The sequence below is a fragment of the Trichomycterus rosablanca genome, chromosome 4, assembly GCF_030014385.1.
Source record: "Trichomycterus rosablanca isolate fTriRos1 chromosome 4, fTriRos1.hap1, whole genome shotgun sequence".
Classification (NCBI taxonomy): domain Eukaryota; kingdom Metazoa; phylum Chordata; class Actinopteri; order Siluriformes; family Trichomycteridae; genus Trichomycterus; species Trichomycterus rosablanca.
In genome coordinates, this window is record NC_085991.1 from 30,680,842 (window position 1) to 30,708,250 (window position 27,409).

A 27,409-nucleotide genomic window follows, 5' to 3' on the forward strand; every position below is an offset into this window, starting at 1 on the left:
ACAGTAGGTAGTTGTTGATGCCGCATCAGTCCAAGGCCTCGGGGTGTCTGCAGTTATGTGTATAAAGATACATCTGTATTAAAGCAATAAGCCACGAAAGACTGTGCGTTACTGCGATTTTATCACGGGGAAGGATGTTTCTAAAATGTCTTTCCCCGTGATAAAATCATAGCAGTAACGAACGGTCTCGAGTGGCTTATTGCTTTTATAAAATGGCGGTCAACATAAAATATAATAAAATACAACAATGTTCAATTTATAAATGTTTTTATTTACAAAAACACTTACAAAAAGCATTCTTCCGCGACCCCAGGTAGTTCGGTAACAGAGTTGCTAGGCAACATGAGGGCGAACATAACATTCGCAATAAACATTCCTCCACAAACACTATTACACTATTTCTTGGATGAAACACCCGCTTAATGATTAAGATTACTGTTTATATTAATCTGGACATTTCCATGTATAGTACATGACTTAAAATAGTGTTCAACCAAGTTTGTACTTTTCTTTTCAGTGGCGTATTAATATGTAATGATGTGAGGTGGTCATGGGTGCGCTTATATTGGGGATTTTACAACGACTTCGAACGTGGCTCAGCCAATCAGATTTTAGGACCGGAACTATCTGTTTTATAATAAAAATTTTATAACAAGAGCCAACTGTGAAACTGTTGTAAAACATGGCCAACTTCTGTAACATGCACTTTAGGGTGGTGTTGTGGCGCAGTAGGTAGTTGTTAATGCCGCATCAGTCCAAGGGGTGCCTGCGGAGCTCCCACCTTCAAAAAAACCTAAACTACTTGCTGTAAATTTCCTAGCTGCAGTGAACTGTTGAGTTTGTGATGCCCTGCGATAGATTCATGTCTTGTCCAGGGTGTCTCCACTGCAACTGCTGTACCCAGTGCAACCCTATTCAGGATGAAGCTGTTCCCGAAGATATATATTTTATATTTATTAGGATTTTAACGTCATGTTTTACACACTTTGGTTACATTCATGACAGAAACAGTAGTTACTCGATACACAAGATTCATCAGTTCACAAGCTTTAATTTTAAACATTCATGGACAATTTTGTATCTCCAATTCACCTCACTTGCATGTTTTTGGACTGTGGGAGGAAACCGGAGCTCCCGAAGGAAACCCACGCAGACACGGGGAGAACATGCAAACTCCGCACAGAAAGGACCCGGACCATCCCACCTGGAGATTGAACCCAGGACCTTCTTGCTGTGAGGCGACATTGCTACCCACTGAGCACAGGCGGTGGAGTGGGTGCTGCACAGCAACATGAGTCCTAAGAACCTGCGTCTTTTGTGTCTGCGTGGCTTCTTTCTGCGGGTAGTGATACTCCCAAAAAAATAGGTAGATTGGCACTAGGTGTGCGTGAGTGTGTAAGAGTCTGGGTGTTGCCCAATTATGGCAATCGCTCAGGATGAAAAGATAGCTAATTATAAAACGGATAGTTCCGGTCCTAAAATCTGATTGGCTGAGCCGCGTTCGAAGCCGTTGTAAAATCCCCGATAAACTCTCACCTATGACCACCTCACATCATTCCATATTAATACGCCACTGAAAAGAAAAATTTAATGTTATTTTCGCCTTCATGTTGCCTAGCAACACTGTTAATCGAACTATTTTGCGTCGCGGAAGAATGCTTTATTGTAAGTTTATACACGATAAATACATTTATGAATTAAACATTGTTGTATTTATTATATTTTATGTTGACCGCCGTTTTATAAAAGCAATAAGCCACTCGAGACCGTACGTTACTGTAACGATTTTAGCACGGGGAAAGAAGTTTTAGGTCAAAACGTCATCCCCGTGCTAAAATCACAGTAACGTACGGCCTCTCGTGGCTTATTGCTTTAATATGCGTTGGTAAAAGAGCGACTGAATGGATTTAATACAAACTGCAGTTTGCTATAGCAGTCGGTACAGACTGAAATGCGCACTATTTTGTACCTTTGATGAAAATTGGCAGAGGCAGTACATGTGCTGACGTCATCACATAAGGCTCAGCAACAGAGGCGTCACGGCTTCGTTGAAAAGAAGCGACCGGGATTCATTGATTAGAGCTGATTCTTTTCTCCCCCTACTTATGCCAAATGTACCGAACATCGTAAATTCATAATAAACCTCACAGCCATTCGCGTCTGCTGATAATCTTCCAAAACTGCTCTCGGACGGTGAGTGATCTCTCGACATAAATACAGAACATCGGAAAAGACTCGGTGTGATGGCCAGTTTTTAGGTCAGCTAGCCAGCTAGCATGCTAACTGTGCACGCTTTATTAACGCAAACAGAAAACGCACCGCAGTTCCTGAGTAAGTCATGTCAGGGTTCAGAACAGGAATCAAACACGCACAACACGTGTGTATTTACCGGTGTTACTCATTTATGCATGTAATACACATAACGGACTCGTTTATAAACATGCATTGCTGAAGGCTACATGCTAATCGGTTTAACATCAGTATTTATCTGCAGACAGACACGACTGTTCTCTGTACAAGAAGATTGTAAAATAGAAAATAGTACAAGCAGTCCTCGCCAGCATAAAATCAAGTGTATGTTGTGGCTTGATTTTATACTATTTTTAATAGCTAACTATGTGGGAATCATATACACCAGGACTGCTTGATTTAAGCTATTATAAATGTTATGCATTTTTCCTTAACATTAAAATCAGGTCGATCACGATGCCAATTTATACACGAAATATAAATAATGATAAAATTGCACGTTATCAGTGTAAAAGAAACTTATTATTCTTTTACATTATGTCCACACACACAGGTAACTTTATTTTGAACACCTCTTTACCTCCTCCTTTGTATCATCAATCGTTTTATAACAGCAGCTCAATTGCCTCAATCTTTAAAAACTGCTTAGTAGGTTTGTAAGAAGAAAAAATACGTTTATGTGAATTTGACCATGTTATGCAGGGTGGCACGGTGGCCTCACAGCAAGAAGGTCCTGGGTTCGGTCTCCATGTGGGGCGGTCTGGGTCCTTTCTGTGTGGAGTTTGCATGTTCTCCCCGTGTCTGTGTGTGTTTTCTCCGGGAGCTCCGGTTTCATCCCACAGTCCAAAGACTTGCAAGTGAGGTAAATTGGAGATACAAAATTGTCCATGACTGTGTTTGACATTAAACTTGTGAACTGATGATTCTTGTGTAACCAGTAATTACCGTTTCTGTCATGAATGTAACCAAAGTGTGTAAAACATTAAAATCCCAATTAATAGATAAATGACCATGTCATGGCTTTTGGTTCCCAGTTTACTGGTTTAGGTATTTCAAAAACTGATCTCTTGAAATGGTCACCCCTTGTTGATAAACCATTAGAATGATGACATGACTGATTTGAGCTGATAGGAAGACAACAGTGACAGCAAACTGCAAAAGACCACTTGAACATGTTTATGGCAGATTCAGAGCCTACCGTCTTCTCTTACTAACACAGCCCTCACTATTGCTGGTATCGTTGTTCAGTCTTCTTCCAAGGCCCGTAATCTTGGGGTTCTGTTTGACCCTCTCCTGTCACTTGAGCCACATATAAGTTCACTGGTGAAGTCTGCCTTCTTCCAGCTTCGAAATGTTGCTCGACTGCATCCGTTTCTGTCCTTTAAAGCTGCTGAGACCCTGGTACATGCCTTTGTTACTTCCAAACTGCAATTCTCTCCTCTATGGACTTCCCTCAAAACCCCTCTGACCCCTGCAGATCGTTCAGAATGCTGCTGCCCGAGTGTTGACCCGGTCTAAAAAACACGAGCTTATCACCCCGGTATTAGAACAACTCCATTGGCTTCCAGTCAATAAGTGTCTTTAATATAAAATTTTAGTGCTTACTTTTAAGGCACTTCATTGTCTGGCTCCCTTGTATCTGGCTAATCTTTTACACCGCTATGTCCCTTCCTGCAAGTTAAGGTCATCTGATTCTGGTCTCCTGGTTGCTCCTAGGTTTAGGTTGACCACCGTGGGTGGTAGATCATTTAGTGTTGCTGCCCCTTCACTGTGGAGCTCTCTTCCTCTCCCTCTTCGTCTCTCTTCCTCTCTCTCTGAGTTTAAATCTCTTCTTAAAACGTTCTTGTTTAGTTAGCACTTTCACTCGTCTTCTTTTGTTTCTGTTTGATCTTGTTTGTGATTATGATTCCTATGTAAAGCATCCTTGAGTACTATAAAAGGCGTTATATAAGTTATATAAGAATTTATTATTATTATTATTACAGTTTGCAAATAGCAGGAAAAATGAAAATGTATGAGGGTTCTTCAAAAAGTTTCTGTTTTTCCCCACTGTATTTTATTTTTTTTACATTATTCTGTTTACTCTGTTTAAACTCTTACAGTACATAATTGTTTGGAGATTTTTTTGACTTGACCAGTCCTGGAAATCGCATATCAAAGTAGCAGCATGGCCAATTGTGTTTTTGTTGACACACAGCCAGGTCAGTGGCTCTGCTGAGATTTAAACACCCTGTAGTGGTGTGCTCATGTGTTAGACTGCCTTGCCACCCGAGCACCCTGGAGATAATTGTTTTCCTCAAATACCACAGAGAAGTGTCCAGGGAAATGAAGAGACAGTACACGGAGGTGTTCAGTTCGATTTATTTGAGGCTTGCAGAAAGCAACCTAAGCAAAACAGTAGTAAAATCTAGAGTGAACTGTACTGTTTTTCTGTTTAAGCAGCACATGACTGTTATAAACCATTTTAAACTAAACGTACTTAAAGTATACAACTACTGGTAGTGACTTTTTTTAATTACAGTAGTAATTAATGTATCAGTCACATTAGAATCGGCTCCACATGTTTACAGTATGGATAAAAATACTGACCCCCAGCTTTCAAACAAGCTTGGATGTGCAAAGACAATAATACAAATGCACTATGCAGCTGTATACTTATATATGATAAATAAGGTCATACTTCTAACACACATGAAATTAAAAAAAACAACAGACCTATCGGGTGATACACATACATTTTGCCTATGTATGGGTTACCCATTTAAACCTTTGTAAAAAAACCACATGCACAAGCTGTACTGAGCAATATTACACTACGAATGACCAAACTGAGTATTTTGCAGCCCTTTCCTGATCATGGTGCATGATGTGTATTCTTACAGACGGCGAGCTGGCACAGGTAGCAGGGTGCCCGTGGACCATGCGAGACAGCGGGACAAGCTTGGCTCCAAACCGCTGGCAAGGAGAACTCTCCTTGACTGTGAGCCACGATGGCAGTGGTGGAGGAATGGCAGGAGGTCACCTTTTGGGCCCAGATTCCCCTCCTGATGCCCAGAGCGCCATGGACTTCAAACTTGGCAACAAGGAAAGTGTGTGGACTGGAGAGTATGTAGAAGGGGATGAAATGGATGAAGGAGATGGTTGTGATGAAGAAGAGGAGGAATTAGAAGGGGAGCAGTTGGATGAAGGTGAGGAAATCAGTTCCGAATGTGCTCCACTAGAAGAAGAGGAGGAGGATGAGGAGGAGGAGGAGGAGGGATTAGAGGACTGGCATTACCCACCTGAATTATTTTCACAAGTGGCACAAGTACAGCATCACCAGAACCTTTTACCTTTAAATAAGGAGCAAGCCAAACCTAAAGACATGGACATTACTGAGAACCCGCTGTTGGTTCGACTCCAGGGCCTGAGACAGCAAAGGCTGAAGCAGTGGAGGAGGCTTCGAGCGTGCTCTCGGCTTACCCAGAACTGGAAGACATGGCGACAACGGGCACAGTGGGTTGGAACATTTGTGTACAGACGGGCAAGGCGGTATAAACTTTATGCATGTAGGCAGAAGCGGTATCGTGACCTTAACAACTCAAGGTTAGCAGTGCAGACTGCAAGCCAGAGTAAGACAGGTAATTATTAAGGACTGTTGTAGCACTTATCGAATATATTATGCATGGAGGTCATGTATAACATTATGTTGTTTCTTTGCAGATGCTCATTTTGGAGACTTAAACGGTTATGGCAACTCTCAACCTAGTTCAACAGGCAGTGTTGGAAAAAATGAAGGGCATGTGTTCCCCTCAGTTTCCATGCAGAAAATGGAAATGGCTCTTACAAAAGAGCATGTTTCCTGTGTCCAGGGTAAATATTTGTTTATTAATGCCTATCCTGTTTTCAAGAGCTCAGAATGAAATAATAATTTTCTCTTTGGCTTAAATAACTAAAGATCATGTAGTGTGAAACCCCCTATCGCCGATCAGTCGTGTAGTGTGAAATACACAGCGTCTGAAAAGACTCCCGAATGCAAGAGATCAAGTTGTGTAGTGTAAACTGTACAGGGATCTGAACAACTTGAAAGTTGTGAACTTGGCATTAGGTCTGAACACACTACTGAGTAGATGCATGTAGATGTTTTACAATGTTAAATTCTGGGTATGTAGTTGTGTTATCTTCAAAGATTTAGGGTGGCACGGTGGCTCAGTGGGTAGCACTGTTGCCTCACAGCAAGAAGGTCCTGGGTTTGATTCCCAGGTGGGGTGGTGTGGTTCTTTCTGTGTGGAGTTTGCATGTTCTCCCTGTGTCTGCGTGGGTTTCCTCTGGGAGCTCCGGTTTCCTCCCACAGTCCAATGACATGCAAGTGAGGTGAATTGGAAATACAAAATTGTCCATGACTGAACTTAAACTGATAGATCTTGTGTAACCAGTACTTACCTGTCCTGTCATGAATGTAACCAAAGAATGTAACACATTATGGTAAAATCCTAATAAAATAAAATCTTTAAAGATTTAATAAATTAGTGGGTCAAAAATACTGACCCCCAGCTTCCAAACAAGCCTGGCTATGCAAAGACACTAGTACAAATGTACTGTGCAGCTGTATACCTATATATGATAATAAGGTCATACTCCTTACACACATGGATTAAAGAAAACAGCAGACCTATCGGGTGATGCACATAAGTATTGCCTCAGTATGGGTAACCTATTAATACCTTTATAAGAGGCCACATTCACTAAGCTGTACTGGACAATATTACATTAGGAATGACCAAAATGAGTATTTGCAGCCTGTGCATTCTGACAGATGGCGAACTGGCACAGGTAGCAGTGACTTTAATAAAAGACATTTTAACTAGTGCTTGGTAGACTTGGTTATTAAAAAATAGTTGTTGTATTAATGGATATTGTAAGAATGTTTCTTTCTACTAATTTGTAGTTTAAACAAGTTATAAGATTCTGTTTTCAAGCAGATTCATATTGACAATTGTCTGTCTCAGGTATTTTGGATGAGTCTCTTCATAAATATGGTAGCCTGATCCCCATACACACTGATGACATAGTGGAGCAACTGCAGGAGATCTTTAATGAGAACTTCAGTCACCCCCAAAGGTAAAACTAACTGAATATGAGTACATTTGAACTTGATTGTTTTATTTAAGGTTTGCTTAGCACTTTGTTTAGAGTGAGTTCATATTTTACACCTGTGTTTAACATGAATGGGTGGGAATTACCAGGAAAGCAGAGGTGCATCAGATAATCCAGTCCTTTCAGAGGTCCCCGGGTATGAGCATGGTGCGTGGGTTCAGTGTTAATTACAAGCGACACGTTCTGACCATGGATGATCTCAGCACCCTGTATGGACAGAACTGGCTTAATGACCAGGTAAAGTGTAGTACATTCAAATACAGTTATTTCGAAATGTCTGATTACTTACTCATTTCTGATTGTGTGATCTTTATTAATTTATTTTGTTTATTTTGTCTTGTCTTTCGTCTTTTTTTTAACCCCCAGGTCATGAATATGTACGGAGATCTTGTAATGGATTCAGTGCCTGACAAGGTGAGGGAGTAATAAGATGACTGTTTTCTACCATTAAAAACATTCCCAAATGAGCTTTTAGTAATAATGTCATGTCTTATGTTTTATAGGTTCATTTTTTCAACAGTTTCTTTTATGACAAGCTACGAACTAAAGGTTATGAAGGAGTTAAACGGTGGACCAAAAATGTAAGTTTTTTTTTTTTTGTGCTAAGCACACCTAACAAATAACCATCTTTTTTCTAATGGTACATAATCTAGACACATAAATTTCATTTGCACTAACACTGATGTACCACCAACCTGTTTGTGCATGCCACTGACAAAATTGGCCATGTCTTAGAGAGAAAAGATGACTGCAACAACGACTCATACTTGGTCAAGGCATCGGCACTAGTGGTGGCGTCACACGTCAAAGGGGGCATGTGCTAGTGTGCAGCCCCTTCTAGCTGTGTATATTCAAGCATGAAAATTTGACCTGTTTCTTTGTGATCAACGGTACCTAAGGCATTACCAGATGGGCAAAAAAACAGGCTAGCAGATAGCTAAAGAGGCAGCCAGTAGGTTGAGTGTAAAACGGATATCATGCATAATCATCAGTCTATTCTCAGAACCTTGAAAGTATCGCTTTAACCTGTTGTGTTCCCAGCGTAGCAACAGCCTACATACAGTGGATTTAGGAAGTATTCAGTATTTTTTTGCACATTTGTTTTGTGGATTTGATTGTAAAGGACATAATTGTCAATTTTACACATTAATGTACACCTAATCACATATAATTTACAATACATTTTGGCATTATCAGATGCCCTTATCCAGAGCAATTTACTGAAGTGCTTCCATAGTAAACATTTCTCTACTCTAGTTTAAGTAGACAACAGTCCAAGGATATAAAACTGTTTAAACCCTGTTAGAACCCTTTATTTATTATTATTATTAAATAAGATGCTATAAAAGGTTAGTAAGTGCATGTTATTGGTCAGCCTAAGTGCTTAGTAAAGAGATGGGTCTTTAATCATTTTTTGAAGACAGTGAGAGACTCAGATGTTCCACTTGGGTGCTAGTACAGAAAAGAACCTTAATGCGTGTCTTCCTCGAGTTATACAAGGTCCTTTAAAATTCTTATTTAGATACTTTGCTGTTTGCGTAATTTATTTTTTAGATTAAGAAATTTTACTCCTAATCTCAATCCTAGTCCTAAATTAGATCTTTAATCTTCTTTTTTTTTAATTATGCTTAACCCTGACCCCATGCCATGAAGTCCAAAGAACTGTCTCTTAATCAAAAGATATCTTTAATTGTGACAAGGCATATATTGGTGCAGGGGAAACAAAACAATGACAATAATAATAATATAAACAACAATCGTGAAATGGAACCACAACTTTAAAACTTTCTGGTGTTGGCTGTCCAGCCAAATGGGGCATATAGACAAAAGGGCCCTTGGTCAGGGAGCTAAGAAAGAACCCCACTATCACACTAACAAAGTCCTTTGCAGAAATGGGCGAACTGGTCGGATGGACAACAATCTCTGTAGCACTTAATAAATCAAGCCCTATATTCTAATCAGCATGTAAATAACTCTTATTTGAGAAAATTCCCATTCTCAGATCTGATGAGGTTAGAATTGAACTATTTGGGTAAAACAGCAACCACCATGTCTGCCAAAAACAGGCACTGCATGTGACCTGGCTAATACCACTCCTACAGAGAGCCGTGGTGGTGGCAGCAACCTTACGGAGGGGATTGATGAATGCAGCTAAATACAGAAACATCCTTAATTCAGCTTTTAACACATAACCCCCTCCACTTAGCTCCCCTGTTCATACAGAATGGCCCTGCTTTTACACCAATTGTAAGCATACAGCGGGGAAAATAAGTATTGAACGCATCAACATTATTCTCAGTAAATATATTTCTGACATGAAATTTTCACCAATGTTGGTAACAACCCAAGTAATCCACACATACAAAGAAGTCAAAACAAATAAGTCCATTAATTAAGTTATGTGAAATAAAGTGAAATGACACAGGGAAAAAGTATTGAACACGCTTACTGAAATTTATTTAATATTTAGTAGAAAAGCCTTTGTTGGTAATGACAGCTTCAAGATGCCTTCTGTATGGAGAAACTAGTCGCATGCATTGTTCAGGTGTGATTTTGGCCCATTCTTCCACACAAACTGTCTTCAGATCATGACAGTTCCGGGGGCCTCTTCTATTAACTCTGATTTTCAGTTCTTGCCATAGATTTTCAATTGGATTTAAGTCAGGTGATGGACTGGGCCATTCTAGCAGCTTTATTCTCTTTCTTTGAAACCACTTGAGAGTTTTCTTGGCTGTGTGTTTGGGATCATTGTCTTGCTGAAATGTCCACCCTCGTTTCATCTTCAGCATCCTGGTAGATGGCAGCAGATCCTTATCAAGAATGTCTCGGTACATTTCTTCATTCATCCTTTCTTTAATTATATGAAGTCTGCCAGTACCATATGCTGAGAAACAGCCCCACACCATGATGTTCCCACCTCCAAACTTCACTGTTGGTATGGTGTTTTTGGGGTGATGTGCAGTGCCTTTTCTCCTCCAAACATGGTGTGTGCTATGACATCCAAAGAGTTAAATTTTGGTCTCATCTGACCAGACTATATTCTCCCAGTATTTTATAGGCCTGTCCAAATGTTGTGCAGCAAACTTTAAACGAGCTTTAACGTGCTTTTTCTTCGGAAATGGAGTCTTGCGCAGTGAGCGTGCATAAAGGCCATGGCGGTTGAGTGCATTACTTATACTTTTCTTTGAAACAACTGTACCTGCTAATTCCAGGTCTTTCTGAAGCTCTCCGCGAGTGGTCCTTGGCTCTTGGACAACTCCTCTGATTATTCTTTTGACTCCTCTGTTAGAAATCTTGCGAGGAGCACCTGGCCGTGGCCGGTTTATGGTGAAATGATGTTCTTTCCACTTCCAGATAATGGCCCCAACGGTGCTCACTGGAACATTCAGAAGTTTAGAAATACGTCTGTAACCAATACCATCAGTATGTTTTGCAACAATAAGGTTGCGAAGGTCTTGAGAGAGCTCTTTGCTTTTACCCATCATGAGATGCTTCTTGTGTGACACCTTGGTAATGAAGAAAAACCTTTTTGTAGGCCATCAATTAGGACTAAACCAGCTGATATTAATTTGCACTGATAGGGGCAGGATAGCTTTCTAAATACTGACAGATTTCAGCTGGTGTTTTAGCTTTCCATGCCTTTTAGCACCTCCTTTTCTTCATGTGTTCAATACTTTTTCCCTGTGTCATTCCACTTTATTGCACATAACTTAATTTTTTGACTTATTTGTTTTGACTGCTTTATTTGTGTGGATTACTTGGGTTGTTACCAACATCTGGTGAAAATTTCATGTCAATAGTCCCATTAGAAATACATTTACTGAGAAAAATGTTGATGCGTTCAATACTTATTTTCCCTGTAATTGTACCATTATAGTTTGCTGGGGAGGCACGGTGGGTAGCATTGTTGCCTCACAGCAGGAAGGTCCTGGGTTTGATTCCCAGGTGGAGCGGTCCTTTCTGTGTGGAGTTTGCATGTTCTCTCCCTGTCTGCGTGGGTTTCCTCTGGGAGACATGCAAGTGAGGTGAATTGGAGATAGAAAATTGTCCATGACTGTGTTTGACATTAAACTTGAACTGATAAATCTTGTGTAACGATTAACTACCTGTCCTGTCATGAATGTAACAAAAGTGTGTAAAACAAGATGTTAAAATCCTAAAATTATGTTGCTGTATTTTAGGTCGACATCTTCGGTAAAGATCTTCTCTTGATTCCTATTCATCTGGAAGTGCATTGGTCACTTGTGTCAGTGGACATCAAACAACGTAGCATTACGTACTTTGACTCTCAGCGAACCGTAAACCGTCGATGTCCCAAGGTAAGAACTTCCATACCATCCAAACTTACTGATTTAAAGTTTTCATTTAATACAGCTGCAGTTTTAGTAAAAATCAGCTTGTTTCTTTTTTCTTTTTTTTCTTTTTTTTTTGTAGCATATTTTCAAATATCTTCAGGCAGAAGCCATTATAAAACAACAACGAGAATTTCGCACCGGGTGGAGAGGCTTTTTTAAAATGGTGAGTTGAAGTTACAATGAGCAGTAATCACAAACTGCTATATACAAAATGTATTGCTGTGTGTGTTTCAGTCAAAAGCACTTTAGGTACTGTTCACACTATGTGCCGCACCTTTTCTCAACTGCTAGTGACTGTTTTACATATCATTTTATGGAAAGCACCTGCTAGGCAGTCAGAATGCAGTTTTTTTTAAAGCACTACTGCTTTCTCTTTTTATTTTGTTAGAGCATTACACTTAAAAGTTAGGGGAAACATTTTTTTGTCTAGTGACTACATTGTATTTTTATTACCTCAACAATCGGGATACAGGTCATGAAGCCAAGATGGAGGCCTGATGAAATGTGATTGAGAATAAGGAACTCGTCAAATCATACATATTTTAAATAGGTTGTTTGGAACCAAATTGGGGAAAAACTTAGTTTTTATTTTTCTAACAATGCAGATCAGCATCACTTGCCAATTTCGGGCTCAGTTTGGTCACATTTGTGTATGTGACAGTCTGGTCAGGGTGGTACGAAAAAAGAATAACTGAATGAAAAACTACCACACTGGTCAGTCTTACCTACAAAGGTTTTGGTCTTGATCTGTAAACATCTAATCAGTTTTATTAGGTTAAACTTCTACCTTGGGCTCCAAGATTTAGTCTAATAGTAAAAAACAAACCTTTACATTTAATAGGTGTAATTATTTAAACACTGTCACCTTTTCTGTGGAGGAGCATAGTGGTGCTGCACAGCTCTGTGTTCTGGAAACCTGGAAACCTGAGGACTCAGTCCTCACTATTGGTGTAGAGTTTGGCATGTACATCCTATCTGTAAGTGGGTTTTCTCTGTCAACTCAAGGAACTGATAGGCAATAGTACAGTGTTCTACAATGGTTGGTAATCTGCATTCTGAACTTACTCCTAACTAAAGAATTAACTAGTAAAGGATTCTTATAGCAGCTTAACTTTAAGTGCAATTTGGAAGCGGCATTAGGGTTTTATTGAAAACAGTCCCAGATGTACGTCTGTAGTCTCTTTATATGTTGATAGCTGGGAAGTTAACAGGCTCTGTTTGTATTTCAGAACGTAGGGCGACAGAATAATGACAGTGACTGTGGGGCATTTGTCCTCCAGGTGAGTTAAAATCCCTGCCACTTAGTTGTCACTTGAATATACAACAAATATAGTAGGCATTACTTGTGTGCTGCCTTGTCTGTTGTTTGACTCTTCTTTTTTGGTTCTAGTACTGTAAGTGTCTGGCGCTGGGACAGCCGTTCAGCTTTAGTCAGCAGGACATGCCGAAACTGAGAAGACTCATGTACAAAGAGCTTTGTCACTGCAAGCTCTCACTGTGATTACTGGTACAGAGCTCTGCAGCAAGAGAAAGAGTAACACAAAAATCTGAAAAATCTGATGGATTATACATGCATCATCAAACACAGTTTTTTGTATCAGTGTTATTTTCTTGTGTTTGTCAGAGGCTGGCCTTTTTGTATTGGCTATCTTTTTAAAAAGTGGCATCTTAATGGGAGCCTTTTTGGACTCTTAAAAGGCTTCTTCAGTGCAGTAGACGTTGTGTTCTTGGATTTTTTTTCACCAACTGTAACGGTGTTATGAGACTTTTTATTATGTGTTGGGAAAAGTGTCATGCTACTCATGTTTGCAAATATAATCATGTTTCAGTTTTTCCAATAAATAATCTCTGGTTACTGAGACTGGGTCTGATTAGATCACACACATGTGTGTTGTATGGAAATGTGTAAAAAATATACTTTATTTGTCTGGTTAATTTATGCATTTTTGCTCCTTGTTTATTGAATTTGAGGCATGTTCCAAGATTTCTCAATAGATTATATGGCTTTTAAATAAAAAAAGATTGTTAATGGTGCTATGAAAATTATCATTAGATGCATCTATTCAGGCTCCCAAGCAGAGTGTTAAATTGTAATCTAAAATGAATAGAAGCAATGCCTACATGACACAATCTGTACACTGCCAATGTAAGTAACATTATAACTGATATGCTGCAATTACAAGTGTTCAGTGTGGTTCAACACAGTTATTGATGTGTTTTAAGGTATTTGTGGGTAAAACAAATATTAAGCTCACTTAAATTGTGCACAAGATAATTATGCAGTGAGGGTAAACAAATAATAAATCACTTTTTACATGTATTTTTCAATGCATACATCCACTTCAAATATACACACTGCTTTGAGAAGTCTGTGGAAAGACACTAAACTTTTTGCAGCATTGTGGTTTATTTTTATTCAATTTATCTTGGTAAATGATCTTCAGTTCTTCAAGACATTACCATGATTAGTTTAATTAGTGGCAAATGTTGTTTATTTTGTCTAACTTAAGTGCGGTGCTCCAGAAGCTTTCTAAAAAATTTTTCTACTTTCTAATGTGTAAACTTCATATGCTGTGCTTTTAGCAGATAAATTTAGTTTGCATTTTCACTGATGATTAACAGATTCACTAAACTGTTCTCAGTGGAAATTGTTCTTGTTGCTTTTATATCTTCCCTGCTATGTAAAATCTTTTTAACCAATTGCAACATAGTTTATATTAAAACTAGGTAAATATAATAGTAACTCAATTATGTTTTAGTAATCAGTTTAAGTCTATCAGTGTGTAAATTTGAAGTGGATAAAGGCACTAAAATATATGACATAAAAAATAAACTGGGTGAAGTTTTGTTTTCCCTCACTGTAGTCAAATTATACGAGTAGTCTAAATCCATAGCAGGTTAAATCAGTTCATCTGGACACAAGATGAACTGATTTGTATCCATGCCTTAAGTGTATCAACACGTTATGTATGCCTTGTGAGGTGGCTAGTACATTGGCTTGCATGAAGACATCCTACACCTTAAAAGATTAGTTTCCTTTAAATAGAATATTTTACTGTGCATAATAGTTTTACCAGTTCCACACATTTTACTATGTCAAGTGTCACTGCTGTGATCAGAATGGCCCACCACCAAAAAATGGTTCAACGTGTAGTGTTGAAGCAGTGATTGTGGGCAGGTGGTAGCTCAGAGGTTAAGGTGCTGAGTTAGTGAGCACAAAGAGCAAAATCCTTAACCTGTGATTGCTTGTGTTGAATTTGTCTATTATTGTATGATGCTTTGGATACAATCGGCAGTCAAATGTCAATCCATAAAATACCATACAGCTGCAGGCTGACTATTATCTGGATAGAGTTTTCCTTTGTCTTTAGTGGTTTTAGGGGCTCCAGTTTCTCCCATTCCCCACGAAATTGGGTCGTACTGGTTCCTTGTCCATGCCAGCTTGTTTTCCAGAGTTAGTGCCCAGTGTTTTAGGGGTATGTCATGGCTACACAGTACCCCAACCATGGTGATCCCTGTACATTCTTGAATGGGGTAAAAAGGCTGACAAACTTATCAAATTAAAAGTAGACTAAAACAAACAGGATTTGAGTTCTTGGGTGTCCCTTTTACCTCTGGTCACTGTGAAGAGTTTGGTATGTTCTTTATGTGTCTGTTAGTTTGCCTTGGGACCTTCGGTCTTCAACCACTACTCTAAATCTTAGTGAGGTGTAGTTCAATGTGTGCTGCTTTGTTGAATTAGGCCCTGGTGGGGGGAATATTCCTATAGATCCAGGCCCATCGCGACCCCGACCAGGGTACAGCGGTAAAGGAAGATGAATTTAGGCAATATTTCCCGTAAAGACATATTAAAACGCAACAAGGGCGGGGCATGGTACGTCGTAACGTGAAATTCAGCCTATGAGGCGTCACGATTGCCCGCCTTCTGTTCTGATGGATGTTTGTTTCGTCCAATCGGAAGTGTTGAGCCAGCTGCAGTGGGAACGTATTTAGCACATTTCCGCTGCTCTGCCTTTCTTTGTGATAATGTCGGCTGAACATGATCATAGGTAAGTGATTCTTACTTAAGACGCTGCTTTGAAAGCTTTAGGCTTTTATGCAAATACAAACTATATCTGTAATGATTGATAAGTCATATATACGTCATCTCAGAAGACCAAAAGTGTGATAGTTGAATATATAAAATGTAATATTGGTGAAAAGCTGCTGGCTGTACCGCCGCGTTAACTAGCCTGTTAGCTCTATGTGTGAATATAAATGTACATCCTCTTTTATTGTTTAGTGTGTGTCTTGTTAATTAATATCTATTTGCCAACAAAGATATAATTACGTTTTTTCTAGATATGCGACTATATTGCTTTTTTCACTTACCACAGTGCCGTGTTACAAAGTGCCGGTTATTTAGCCTAATGCTAACAGCTCCGCTAGTTGCCGGCTTTGGCCTTATCCACATGGTCAGATGGCCACGCGGCCTGCCGTTTTCACTGATCAATATCTACACTAATTTGACAAAAATGAGATATTACGAGTTTATTTATTTAGTTCACACGCAATCCGTGTCACGTTAAGGTTTAAATGAAGTTTTAAGGAGACGATAATCGAGCACATGGCCTTCTCATTAGACAAAAGCGCGATCCTTACGGTACGACTAGGCCAAACCCTGCCTCAGATGGTCTCGGTTTTACTCGAGTCCCATAGTTAATCAGAAATGCAGATTACTTTAAATAGACTAACACTTATTCTACGATTTATTTTCTTCGATCCCATCGGTTTCCAACATTATCGTGTTTTGTAGATTTTCTCTACTTATGGTTTACGTTATAACGTGATTTATAATTCAACTGAAAATGGATATGTATATAAGTGTATGTTTGAGAAAAATCCGAATACTTGGTCTGTCCTATTAGAAAGAGTCTATTCATATTCACATTTCTGCTTACTTAGTTGATTCAAAGACTCGATTCAGCGAAATCGTTCAAACTGTCATTGAATTTTAAGAGCGTGAGTTTTGTCAGTGTCGATGTATTTATATTTCGCCTTAGTCATGATGACTTACAGTTTAGTAGGTTAATTTGATTTAGGCGTGTAGCTTTTGATGTATCGATTTCATGGATTGTGTCGTTTTCCGATGCTGGAATTCAGAGGTTAGAATCTGCTGTCGATTCAGTAATGGCGGCCTCCTACAGACAACCGCGACGTGTCTGCCCTGTTGCCACCCCTCCATTTTAAGTTCCGTTTTCACTGCTTTCTCATGGGGTCGGTTTTACCGAGAAATCTACTGGGCTGCAACATTACTTTATGATTTCGTTTTTGTTAACAATGTATGCAATTAATATAATGCGTTCCTTTGTCCCATTAGACTCAGAGACAATGGCCCCGAGGGCATGGAGCCGGATGGTGTCATTGAGGTAAGACTTGATGTTTGAAATTCATGCTTTAGTATTCTGACCTACGGTGGGGGTGTGTAATGATACACACTTCAATTTTAATAATTAAATATTACACAATTTTGATGTTACTGTTTGGATAAGACTTGCTTAAAGCCCTGAGTTAAACTTACCATTGTCTGTACTTAAGTGCATGTGTCTACATGTTGGTTCCTCCCAAAAATCTGCTAATGGGTGTAATATCTGTTCTTACCCGTGTGTGTAAAATCTTCTGTGTCTGATTATTTGGCTTCTGTTTAAGGTGTGTTCCTATATTGTAACCAGAGTACAGTGTTGCTAAAGTTTAACAGGTACAGTTTAGGGTATAACTTATAGTTTAGAAACAAATCAGTGAGAGGGAACAAGGTCAATTGTGTGATCTTCAACCTTCTCCTTCTACATAATTTATAATTAAACTATGTGAAAGTTAAAAGAACTAATTTGCTGCAGTTATATGCAAGTCCTGTTGTAAAGTGTCAAATTTTGTGGATATTCAAAGATTAATTGTCAAAAGCATTTAAGAAATGAATACTTGGTTTCCCTAGCTGCTGGAGTGTACATGAATCCACACTTGGTGTATCAATACATTGACATGTAAACAGTGGCCTTAGCTGTAATTGACATTAATATCAAAACATGTATGAGTGTAAAGGGGTACATATTGCTGTAATGATGATCCCCATGCGTGTCAACTGACTTCAGAGTCCCCTGTGCTCCTCTGCTGCTTCTCAGCGTTTTGTTGGGATGTGTGCAGGGCCACAGCACTCTGGAGGCATGATCAGACCTCATTGACCTGAACACAGCAGTGCCCCTTTATCATTGTTAATGTACCTTTTAGCTTTGTTAAAAGATCCACTGTTTTTACCAGTGGATCTAGTAATTTTAAGAAACATTTTAGTGTGTACTTATGGGTGTGTCTGGAGTCAGATCTCTTTTGTGCAATTCTAGTTGTGCAATACCCTTAAATATTTTTGATACATGTATAACTAATATTACTAGCTGTTAACAACAGTGGCATAAATCACTGGCTTAATAGACTAACGGGAGTAATGTTTTGTTCCAATAGGGCAACTGGAAGGAGATTGTTGACAGTTTCGATGACATGAACCTGCGTGAGAATCTTCTTAGGGGAATCTATGCCTATGGTTTTGAGAAACCTTCCGCCATCCAGCAGAGGGCTATTCTCCCTTGTATCAAGGGTATGTACGTGTTTGAAGCTGTCTCTTTTTTGCTTTTTTGGCTAACTTTATTACGCTGACATATGTCTTTCACCCATATCAACTGGGCAAGGCAGTGCCTATCAGTGGCAGATAGCTCTATATCTGGTAAGGGAAGAGAAAATGCAGCCCATATTCATCCCAGTCTACTCAGTACAATGAGCTAAAGACTGTTTCATGCTATGGGCACAGAATAAATGTGTTGTGTGTGAGTCTTTGGTTAGAGGTGGGTTTTTGTTAATTTGTCTTTTTTAATTTTAGGGTATGATGTCATTGCTCAGGCTCAGTCTGGCACAGGGAAGACGGCTACGTTTGCCATCTCCATCCTGCAGCAGATTGACGTTGAGCTGAAGGGAACCCAGGCTATGGTCCTGGCCCCCACCAGAGAGCTTGCCCAACAGGTAAAGATCTAGGTTTTTTTTTTTTATTCTGCTCTGGTCCTTGTTTGTTACTGTTAAGACAGATAAGATTCAGATATTTTGTTTAGTGGGGAACATTTACAGTCCCTTATCAACTGGGCAAGGTGGTGTCTTGGTGGCACATTCCTATATCTGGTAAGGGAAGAACAAATGCAGCTCATGTTCATCCCAGTCTGCTCATACAATGAGTAAACGACTGTTTCATGGCATGAGTACATTTTTATGATCATCTGGGTTTAAGCTTTAAAATTCATAAACTTCTAATCTGATTAGTGAAGATCACATACCTGACTTATTTATCATGATGGCAAATAGGTTCATATTACAATTGGGTTTCATGAGTTTGCCTTATTTTGATTGGTTAATCATGGTTTTACAGTTTTGAATTAAACCTTATTACATTCCACCAGGGTTGGTTAAACATTCTTTTCTTTTGCCTGAGTAAAGCAAATATGATCTCCTTTAGACTAGATTTTTGATTTTATGATTTTTTTTTTTTTTTCTGACCTTAGATCCAGAAGGTGGTCCTTGCTCTTGGAGACTACATGGGTGCTACCTGCCATGCCTGCATCGGTGGCACTAATGTCCGTAATGAGGTGCAGAAGCTGCAGGCTGATGTGCCTCACATAGTGGTTGGAACTCCAGGTCGTGTCTTTGACATGCTCAACCGTCGCTATCTCTGTAAGCATTAATATTAAAACATATGAGTGTAAAGGGGTACATATTGCTGTAATGATGATCCCCATGCGTGTCAACTGACTTTAGAGTCCCCTGTGCTCCTCTGCTGCTTCTCGGCGTTCTGTTGGGATGTGTGCAGGGCCACAGCACTCTGGAGGCATGATCAGACCTCACTAACCTGAACACAGCAGTGCCCCTTATCAGTGCTAATGTACTCTAGCTTTGTGTACCAATTAGGGCTGCACGATATTGGAAAAAACTGACATTGCGACACTTTTTTTTTCTTGCGATTATATTGTGATATTAAAAAAATGTAGGAATTTTCACCACATTATTAATAATATTAATAATGCATGTATCTTACTCTAAATAAGGGGCTCATCTGTGAAAAAGGGTGGTGCCTACAAGGGATACAAAAGATTATGACAAGCTACATCTTTGTACTCGGTTGAAACTGAGCATTAAACTAAGAAAGCTTCAATATCACATGAGGGAATTAACAGGATTGACAAAATTGGTCATTTAATATTTTATTTCACAATCAAAACCTCTTCAAGTAGTAAACATTATTTTTAAAAAAACTATACAAACAAAAGAGCAGCTATACATACACCTGTTCCAAATCCGAGATTTCTTAGTTACTTAGATGCCTTAGTTACTAAGCACAATGCTGAGGCAGAACGAGTGAGACTCGAAAGCGTCCTTAGTGAAGAAGGCAATCCCAGAATACACTGCGGCATCTCTTCTCTCAAACGTAAATAAATAATTTAATTTTTAACGAGTGTTTTTCTTTGCACGTTTGGGCTTGTCAGCAAATGTAACAGTTTTCTGTACACGAATCGAGATGTTATATTGACATGTTAGCGCCGTCCCACCTCATTCCATTGGTTTTAATGGCAAGATGCTAAACCCGAAACCTGATGTAATCGGGCGCGTTCCAATAACCTGCCTTCTAAGTCATTGACTTATTAGGATCCTCTCTACTGTGGCTGCTGCTGCCTATGTAGGTAGTACAGCAAGGCAGCTCACTAGGTTGTTGAACACACTGGTAGATGTGTCATGGAAAATGAGAACGGTGTGAATTTTCGTTTTGTGTCAAGCAGCAAAAAAGTTTTAGCATGACGTATTTGATTTAATTTGCATTAAGTAACATCGCACGTCCTGCGATGTGACTCGCGCATGCACACATCGCGATGTCGATGCTGAAACGAAATATCGTGCCGCCCTAGTACCAATAGTTTGTTTTAAGAGTCAAACGAATAGTGCTGTGTAATAAATACAGCTTGTAAATTAAATTTAATTGCATTAGTAGTCATGGTATGCATTGTTTTATGGCAGCTCCCAAGTACATCAAGATGTTTGCACTGGATGAGGCTGATGAGATGTTGAGCAGAGGCTTCAAGGACCAAATCTATGAGATTTTCCAGAAGCTGTCTACTGACATTCAGGTACTGCTTGTGGAGTTTTATGTAATGTTATAATTATTTTATAGGCATAGCATTTGGAGAAAAGATTTTCTGATTTTCCAGTTTGGGAACTGAATACTGACTTTGCCCATTCTTGCTTGGTACAAGGCCTCAGCTGTGGAACAGTTCATTGTCATTGTGTATTCTATTTATGATGTGCCTTATTTTCAATATGCAACATGGCTGGACTGCAGGCAGGCCTGTCAAGAAGTCTAAAGCCATGCTGTTGTAGGGTGTGCAGTATGAGTTTGGGGGCTCTGAAATGAGTTTGGGCCAAGAGAACTTGGTAGAGTTCATGTGTAAAATTATTATAAGGCTTTCTGGTTGCATTTATTGATGCGGTAGTCTAAGTAAAGAGTTTTCTGACATACTCCTAAGCCCATGTGGCTACATTACCAAAGAAGTACTCATGACAATTGTAACAGTGCATAGCCTTTGTTAGAGCCTCATGTTACCCAACCTATTATCATTTCACCTGCTTATGTGGATGTTCTCAAAATAGAAATGGGATTTTTAACAAATCTTCTGTCCCAAGTTTGTGCAGATTTTAAATAATGTAATCAGGATTTTCTTAATGTGTTCCATATACACTAAATTACACCCAAAGATCCCTATATAATAATGAGACTGGATTGGTGTATTAAGTTATATGCAAGTATACAGTGGCTTGCAAAAGTATTCATACCCCTTGAACTTTTCCATATTTTGTCACATTACAACCACAAACATAAATATATTTCACTGGAATTTAATGTGAAAGACCAACACAAAGTGGTATACAATTGTGAAGTGGAACGAAAGTTATACATGATTCAAAACTGAAAAGTGCGGTGTGCAAAAGTATCCAGCCCCCCTGAGTCAATACTTTGTGGAACCACCTTTTGCTGCAATTACAGCTGCAAGTCTTTTAGGGTATGTCTCCACCAGCTTTGCACATCTAGTGACTGACATTTTTGCCCATTCTTCTTTGCAAAACAGCTCAAGCTCAGTCAGATTAGATGGAGAGCGTTTGTGAACAGCAGTTTTCAGATCTTGCCACAAATTCTCGATTGGGTTTAGGTCTGGACTTTGACTGGGCCATTCTAACACATGAATATGTTTTGTTTTAAACCATTCCATTGTAGCCCTGGCTTTATGTTTAGGGTCATTGTCCTGCTGGAAGGTGAACCTCCGCCCCAGTCTCAAGTCTTTTGAAGACTCCAACAGGTTTTCTTCCAAGATTGCCCTGTATTTGGCTCCATCCATCTTCCCATCAACTTTGACCAACTTCCCTGTCCCTGCTGAAGAGAAGCAGCCCCAGAGCATGATGCTGCCACCACCATATTTGACAGTGGGGATGGTGTGTTCAGAGTGATGTGCAGTGTTAATTCTCCGCCACACATAGCGTTTTGCATTTAGGCCAAAAAGTTAAATTTTGGTCTCATCTGACCAAAGCTTCTTGTTCCACATGTTTGCTGTGTCCCCAACATGGCTTCTGGCAAACTGCAAATGGGACTTTTTATGGTTTTCTTTTAACAATGGCTTTCTTCTTGCCACTCTTCCATAAAGACCACATTTGTGCAGTGCACGACTAATAGTTGTCCTGTGGACAGATTTCCCCCACCTGAGCTGTGGATCTCTGCATTTCGTCCAGAGTCACCATGGGCCTCTTGGCTGCATCTCTGATCAGTGCTCTCCTTGTTCGGCCTGTAAGTTTAGGTGGACGGCCTTGTCTTGGTAGGTTTACATTTCCGGGTAATGGATTGAACAGTGCTCCGTGAGATGTTCAAAGCTTGGGAAATCTTTTTATAGCCTAAGCCTGCTTTAAACTTCTCCACAACCTTATTCCTGACCTGTCTGGTGTGTACTTCGGACTTCATAATGCTGTTTACTCCCCAATATTCTCTAAACCAACCTCTGAGGCCGTCACGGAGCAGCTGTATTTGTACTGAGATTAGATTACACACAGGTGGACTCTTTTTAGTCATTAGCAGTCATCAGGCAACTTCTGAATGCAATTGGTTGAGGGGCTGTTTTGCACACCGCACTTTTCAGTTTTTTATTTGTAAAAAATGTTTTGAATCATGTATAATTTTCCTTCCACTTCACAATTGTATACCACTTTGTGTTGGTCTTTCACATTAAATTCCAGTGAAATATTTTTATGTTTGTGGTTGTAATGTGACAAAATATGGAAAAGTTCAAGGGGAATGAATACTTTTGCAAGCCACTGTATATATGCAAGCTTTATTTATTGATCCTGGCCAAAGATCCCTCTCCCCCCAGCTGTCCTTGCTGTGGAGGGAATAAAGTTCTTTGGTAAATTAATGTTGCTGCTCTCCACAGTGACTGGGTTTCTATCCCTCTGCACGACTATTAAGCAGTTAACATTTTAAGTGTCTTGATTGTGGGTGGCTTTTGGTGTACATTATGAAGAGATTTCAATTAGATATGTTTTTTTTTCTAGGTCATTTTGTTGTCGGCCACCATGCCCCAAGAGGTGCTGGAAGTTACCACCAAGTTCATGCGTGAGCCAGTGAGAATCCTGGTCAAGAAAGAAGAGCTGACCCTGGAGGGTATTCGTCAGTTCTACATTAATGTGGAGAGAGAGGTAAAGATTTTAAATCCTGGTGGACCTGCATTCTAGTGCCTCCCTAAGATGCGGGTAGTTCAGTATGTGGTGTGTTAAATGTACTAAGTAGCATGAATGTCACTAGTAAGTGATATGATTTGAGACTGGGGTTTTACGTTTCAAATTCCTGTACACATAGGCTCCTACATCTCTATTTATATAATTATATTTAAAGGTAGGCATTGGAATCCTCAAGTTAATGTTTCATTAGAATACCTTTACTAGATGTTAAAGTGGTATAATATTAAGTCTGGATTGGTGTAATAAGTTGTATGCCAGTATAGCTTCATTTATTGATCCTGGCCAAAGATCCCTCTCCCCCTAGCCATCCTTGCTGTGGTGGGAATAAAGTTCTTTGGTAGAGTATACCTGCTGCTCTCCACAGTGACTGGGTTTCTGTCCCTCTGCACGACTATTAAGCAGTTGACATTTACCTAGCAGGTCGTTTTAAGTACCTTCAGGTCTTGTTGCCTTAGTTATGCACATTTACCAGAAATGTCTTGGTCTGGACCTGCCCTCTTGTGGTTAGAATTTTAATCTCCCATATTACAGAATTTTGTAAGTGGTGTCACTTCATTGATCTGTGCTAAAACATGTTATTCAGGATGACTCATTTGGCACATGTAATAAGATTTGCCTTTGTTTCAGGAATGGAAGCTGGACACTCTGTGTGACTTGTATGAGACTTTGACCATCACTCAAGCCGTTATCTTCATTAACACTCGCCGTAAGGTGGACTGGCTGACTGAGAAGATGCATGCCAGAGACTTCACTGTCTCTGCTTTGGTGAGTGAATTTATTTACAACATTGAATTTATGCAACTGTGTTATTTGAATTGTAATAGTGACGTTTATCGATGTACCCTTATCAACTGGGCAAGGCCGTGTCTTAGTGGCACAGAGTTCTATATCTGGTAAGGGAAGAGTAAATGAAGCCCATATTCATCCCAGTCTACTCAGTACCGTGAGCTAATGACTGTTTCATGCTATGGGCACATTTATAGCTCAACTTTTTGGAATGTTTAGGATCGATTTCTCTCGACACTTTTACACATATCGAATTTATTAGTAATAAAATGTTGTCACACAATGTTGCACATTTAAGTGTCTTAAAGTTTTCTCTGACTCTATGCGTTGTTCTTACTCTTCCAGCATGGAGATATGGATCAGAAGGAAAGAGATTTGATTATGAAAGAGTTTCGCTCTGGCTCCAGTCGTGTCCTCATCACCACTGACCTGCTGGTAAGATTAGCATTCTTAGACCATATTGTACGTTTAATTAAATGACAGATATATTCCAGTATGTTTGTGTTGAAAGAATGCTATTAAGTCACTTGAGGCAGGTTAGCAGTTTACATGACCATAGCAGAGATTAAATTTCAGTTTTAATGTACACCTGAAAAGTTACGTGCAATATTTTCCATCTCATTCAGCACATGTTAATGCACAATTTGGTTTTGCTGAAGTCTGTTCCATGTAGAGGGTGTTCATAAATATTTCAGCAAGATTTTTGTGAGTTGTCTGCTTGATCAATAAGAAATGCATAAAACATATGTAAGGATACTGAGGTTTTCTTTTGATTTACTCTAGTTAGGATGGATTAGGGCAGCTCAGTGGGTAGCACGGTCTCCTCACAGCAAGAAGGTTCTGGGTTTGATTCCCAGGTGAAGATGAAATAACAGTTGTATAGGATACAATGTGATGTGTAGGACCCAAATTATTTAAGCAATTTCCTGTATGCTTCTTTTATATCGATTGCCATCTGCTTTTGCTTTGCAGGCTCGTGGCATTGATGTGCAGCAGGTTTCTCTGGTTATCAACTATGATCTGCCCACAAACAGAGAGAATTACATCCACAGGCAAGTATTATGCTTACCCATACTTCAGTTTGCAATTTGATGCAAGAGTTGTGGCTATTTGGCACCATTTCCAAGTGTAAAGGTAGAACTCTTGTAATTTCACTGTCAGGAAAACCCTTAATATGCTGACTGCAAGTCTGTAGCAAACTTTTCACATTACTGTGTAATGCTGTAATTTTTAAGAGGCGATCCTTGATTGCTATCAGAGTATATGACTACACAGATGGCCGATTTGTGTGAAATTGTGTAGCATGCCCCACAACTAGACTTTTTACTGCAATTCTGAGATTTAAAAAATGTGCGCTTCTGGCCTGTGGTAAAATTTATGGTTTTAATTCTTTTTAGGATTGGACGAGGTGGCCGTTTCGGAAGGAAAGGTGTTGCTATCAACATGGTGACTGAAGATGACAAGCGTACACTTCGGGACATCGAGACTTTCTACAATACCACCGTGGAAGAGATGCCCATGAATGTGGCTGACTTGATCTAAAAAGCATTTGTCCACTCCTTCCTCTCCTCACTTCTCATTCCTTTAGTTCCTATGTTTCTGGACTCATACATGCTCGATTGTTTTTCCCCCTGTAAATCCATCATCTCCCAGATAATTTACACTGTTCATGGCAAGACATTATAAAATCTGCATTATGGGATTTCTCGCATGTTCTTTTTAGGATTTGAGATTAAATTTTGGAGTGAGTTTTGCAGTGAACAAGCTGTTCCATCCACATACATTTTACTGTATTGTATATTTGTATTTAATAACTAAAGAGCTGAGCACCAAATGGTTGAAGTCGACCTGTTTATTTGACTTTTTTCCATTTTGCCATAAATTGTGGCTGCTCTATGTAAGAAGAAAAGCAGGATTGTGGAATTTTGCTAAATTTGATTTGGGTATATATCAGTGTAGCATACCCAGTATTAGGAGTGACTTGTGCTTGGAGAAAAAGAACAGCACCTGTCCCCTTGTTAGAAACTGCTAATAAAATAAATGTAACATAAAACACAAACAATTTTTCACCTTTTTGTTGACTTGTATAGTGCCATTTTACAGTAGCTTTTTTTTTTTTTTTTCTAAATGCATTTCACTTCACTGGTGCCACAAGTCGCTAGGTGTAAGACGGGAGGTTACACCCTGTGTAGCTTATTGTATAGAATCAGTGTAAGTCCTTCTGTATTGAGGAGAGTTGCTCCAGTAACCTACCTCACCAAACTATATTGGAGGGGTCTTAAAGGACCAAACTACAAATGATTATGTAGAGATTCTAACGTTACTTTTTCTGTCTTGTGGAGTGGGTTTGGAAGTTTGGCTGTGCAGTTTACATTGCTCAGTGCTGTTTTTTAAATGAATTTATTAAAAAATGTGATAACCTTTTTCAGACAGAAGCCGTGTATTGAACTTTTTCTACATTGGATTCTGTATAGTATTTATTTTAATTTTCTCAAATAAAAGTATTTCTTTTTAATGAGTGAAAAATGTTTTCTTGGGCTCCTTCAAGGCACAAAACCCAGCTGTGGCCTATCAGCTTGTGATTAAGGTCTGTTTAATACAAATGTGCTCCTAATTAACCCAAGAATGCATTCAATTACTAACAGAAAAATGGGTTATAAACTACCAAAGCTACTGAAGGCAAACATTGTAAAATTCTTTACTTATGTGCTTACAAGATGGGTTTTACAGTTTGCTAAAAAAGTAGTGTAAAACTTAAGTGTAAATTAATTTGAGACCAATTAAGTGATACTCTTGGTGAAGAGATTTTTTTTATGTCGTGCTTAAAATCATTGTCGTCATCTCCAAGTTAGTGTCATCGTTACTTTGCATTAGAAAGCCTTCACAGACAGGGACAAGGAGAGAGGTTCAATTGCTGTAAATAAGGCTTTAGGGAACCCAAGAATGTCCAGCCAGTGCCAGTACTGTCTCTTAAAGAGGTTTCAGTTTTGGGGTTGGGTCACTATCAGTGCAAAGTTTGCTCAGGAATGGCAGCAGACAGGTGT

At 39.3% G+C, this 27,409-nt stretch overlaps 2 protein-coding genes and 2 non-coding genes across 5 annotated transcripts; all 4 read left to right on the top strand.

Annotated features, from left to right (window-relative positions):
* Nucleotides 1–2,054: 2,054 nt before the first annotated feature.
* senp3b (SUMO specific peptidase 3b) lies at nt 2,055–13,570 on the top strand. The gene is made up of 11 exons (XM_062993178.1): nt 2,055–2,193; nt 5,133–5,870; nt 5,953–6,102; nt 7,239–7,350; nt 7,476–7,623; nt 7,753–7,800; nt 7,890–7,967; nt 11,568–11,705; nt 11,821–11,904; nt 12,971–13,021; nt 13,132–13,570. Exons 2-11 carry the CDS (start codon nt 5,171–5,173, stop codon nt 13,240–13,242), a joined length of 1,620 nt encoding a protein of 539 aa, XP_062849248.1. The 5' UTR covers nt 2,055–2,193; nt 5,133–5,170; the 3' UTR covers nt 13,243–13,570.
* A 2,182-nt stretch (nt 13,571–15,752) lies between these two features.
* eif4a1a (eukaryotic translation initiation factor 4A1A) lies at nt 15,753–26,880 on the top strand. Of its 2 annotated transcripts, none has more exons than XM_062994161.1 (11): nt 15,753–15,790; nt 17,101–17,149; nt 18,234–18,366; nt 18,646–18,785; nt 19,316–19,484; nt 20,820–20,929; nt 23,394–23,537; nt 24,207–24,344; nt 24,711–24,800; nt 25,338–25,417; nt 25,763–26,880. In XM_062994161.1, the coding sequence occupies exons 1-11, from the start codon at nt 15,768–15,770 to the stop codon at nt 25,905–25,907; spliced, it is 1,221 nt and encodes a 406-aa protein (XP_062850231.1). In that variant the 5' UTR covers nt 15,753–15,767; the 3' UTR covers nt 25,908–26,880. The 2 variants fall into 2 exon arrangements, with proteins under 2 accessions (XP_062850231.1, XP_062850232.1); XM_062994162.1 differs by lacking the exon at nt 15,753–15,790 and adding an exon at nt 16,978–16,997.
* Nucleotides 17,831–17,971, top strand: LOC134313021 (small nucleolar RNA SNORD10). Its single transcript, XR_010011928.1, has one exon. It is a non-coding gene; the product is annotated as a small nucleolar RNA SNORD10 (small nucleolar RNA).
* Nucleotides 19,530–19,670, top strand: LOC134313020 (small nucleolar RNA SNORD10). The gene has a single exon (XR_010011927.1). It is a non-coding gene; the product is annotated as a small nucleolar RNA SNORD10 (small nucleolar RNA).
* Nucleotides 26,881–27,409: the final 529 nt, after the last annotated feature.

Excerpts from the sequence above, each read along its gene's own strand:
- senp3b (XM_062993178.1), top strand. The coding sequence starts at position 5,171 with ATGCGAGACAGCGGGACAAGCTTGGCTCCAAACCGCTGGCAAGGAGAA. Across the intron at positions 7,801-7,889 it reads TGGATTCAGTGCCTGACAAG|GTTCATTTTTTCAACAGTTT; the intron begins GTGAGGGAGTAA and ends TATGTTTTATAG. Across the intron at positions 11,706-11,820 it reads TAAACCGTCGATGTCCCAAG|CATATTTTCAAATATCTTCA; the intron begins GTAAGAACTTCC and ends TTTTTTTTGTAG.
- eif4a1a (XM_062994161.1), top strand. The coding sequence starts at position 15,768 with ATGTCGGCTGAACATGATCATAG. Across the intron at positions 20,930-23,393 it reads AGCTGTCTACTGACATTCAG|GTCATTTTGTTGTCGGCCAC; the intron begins GTACTGCTTGTG and ends TTTTTTTTCTAG. Across the intron at positions 24,345-24,710 it reads ACTTCACTGTCTCTGCTTTG|CATGGAGATATGGATCAGAA; the intron begins GTGAGTGAATTT and ends TTACTCTTCCAG.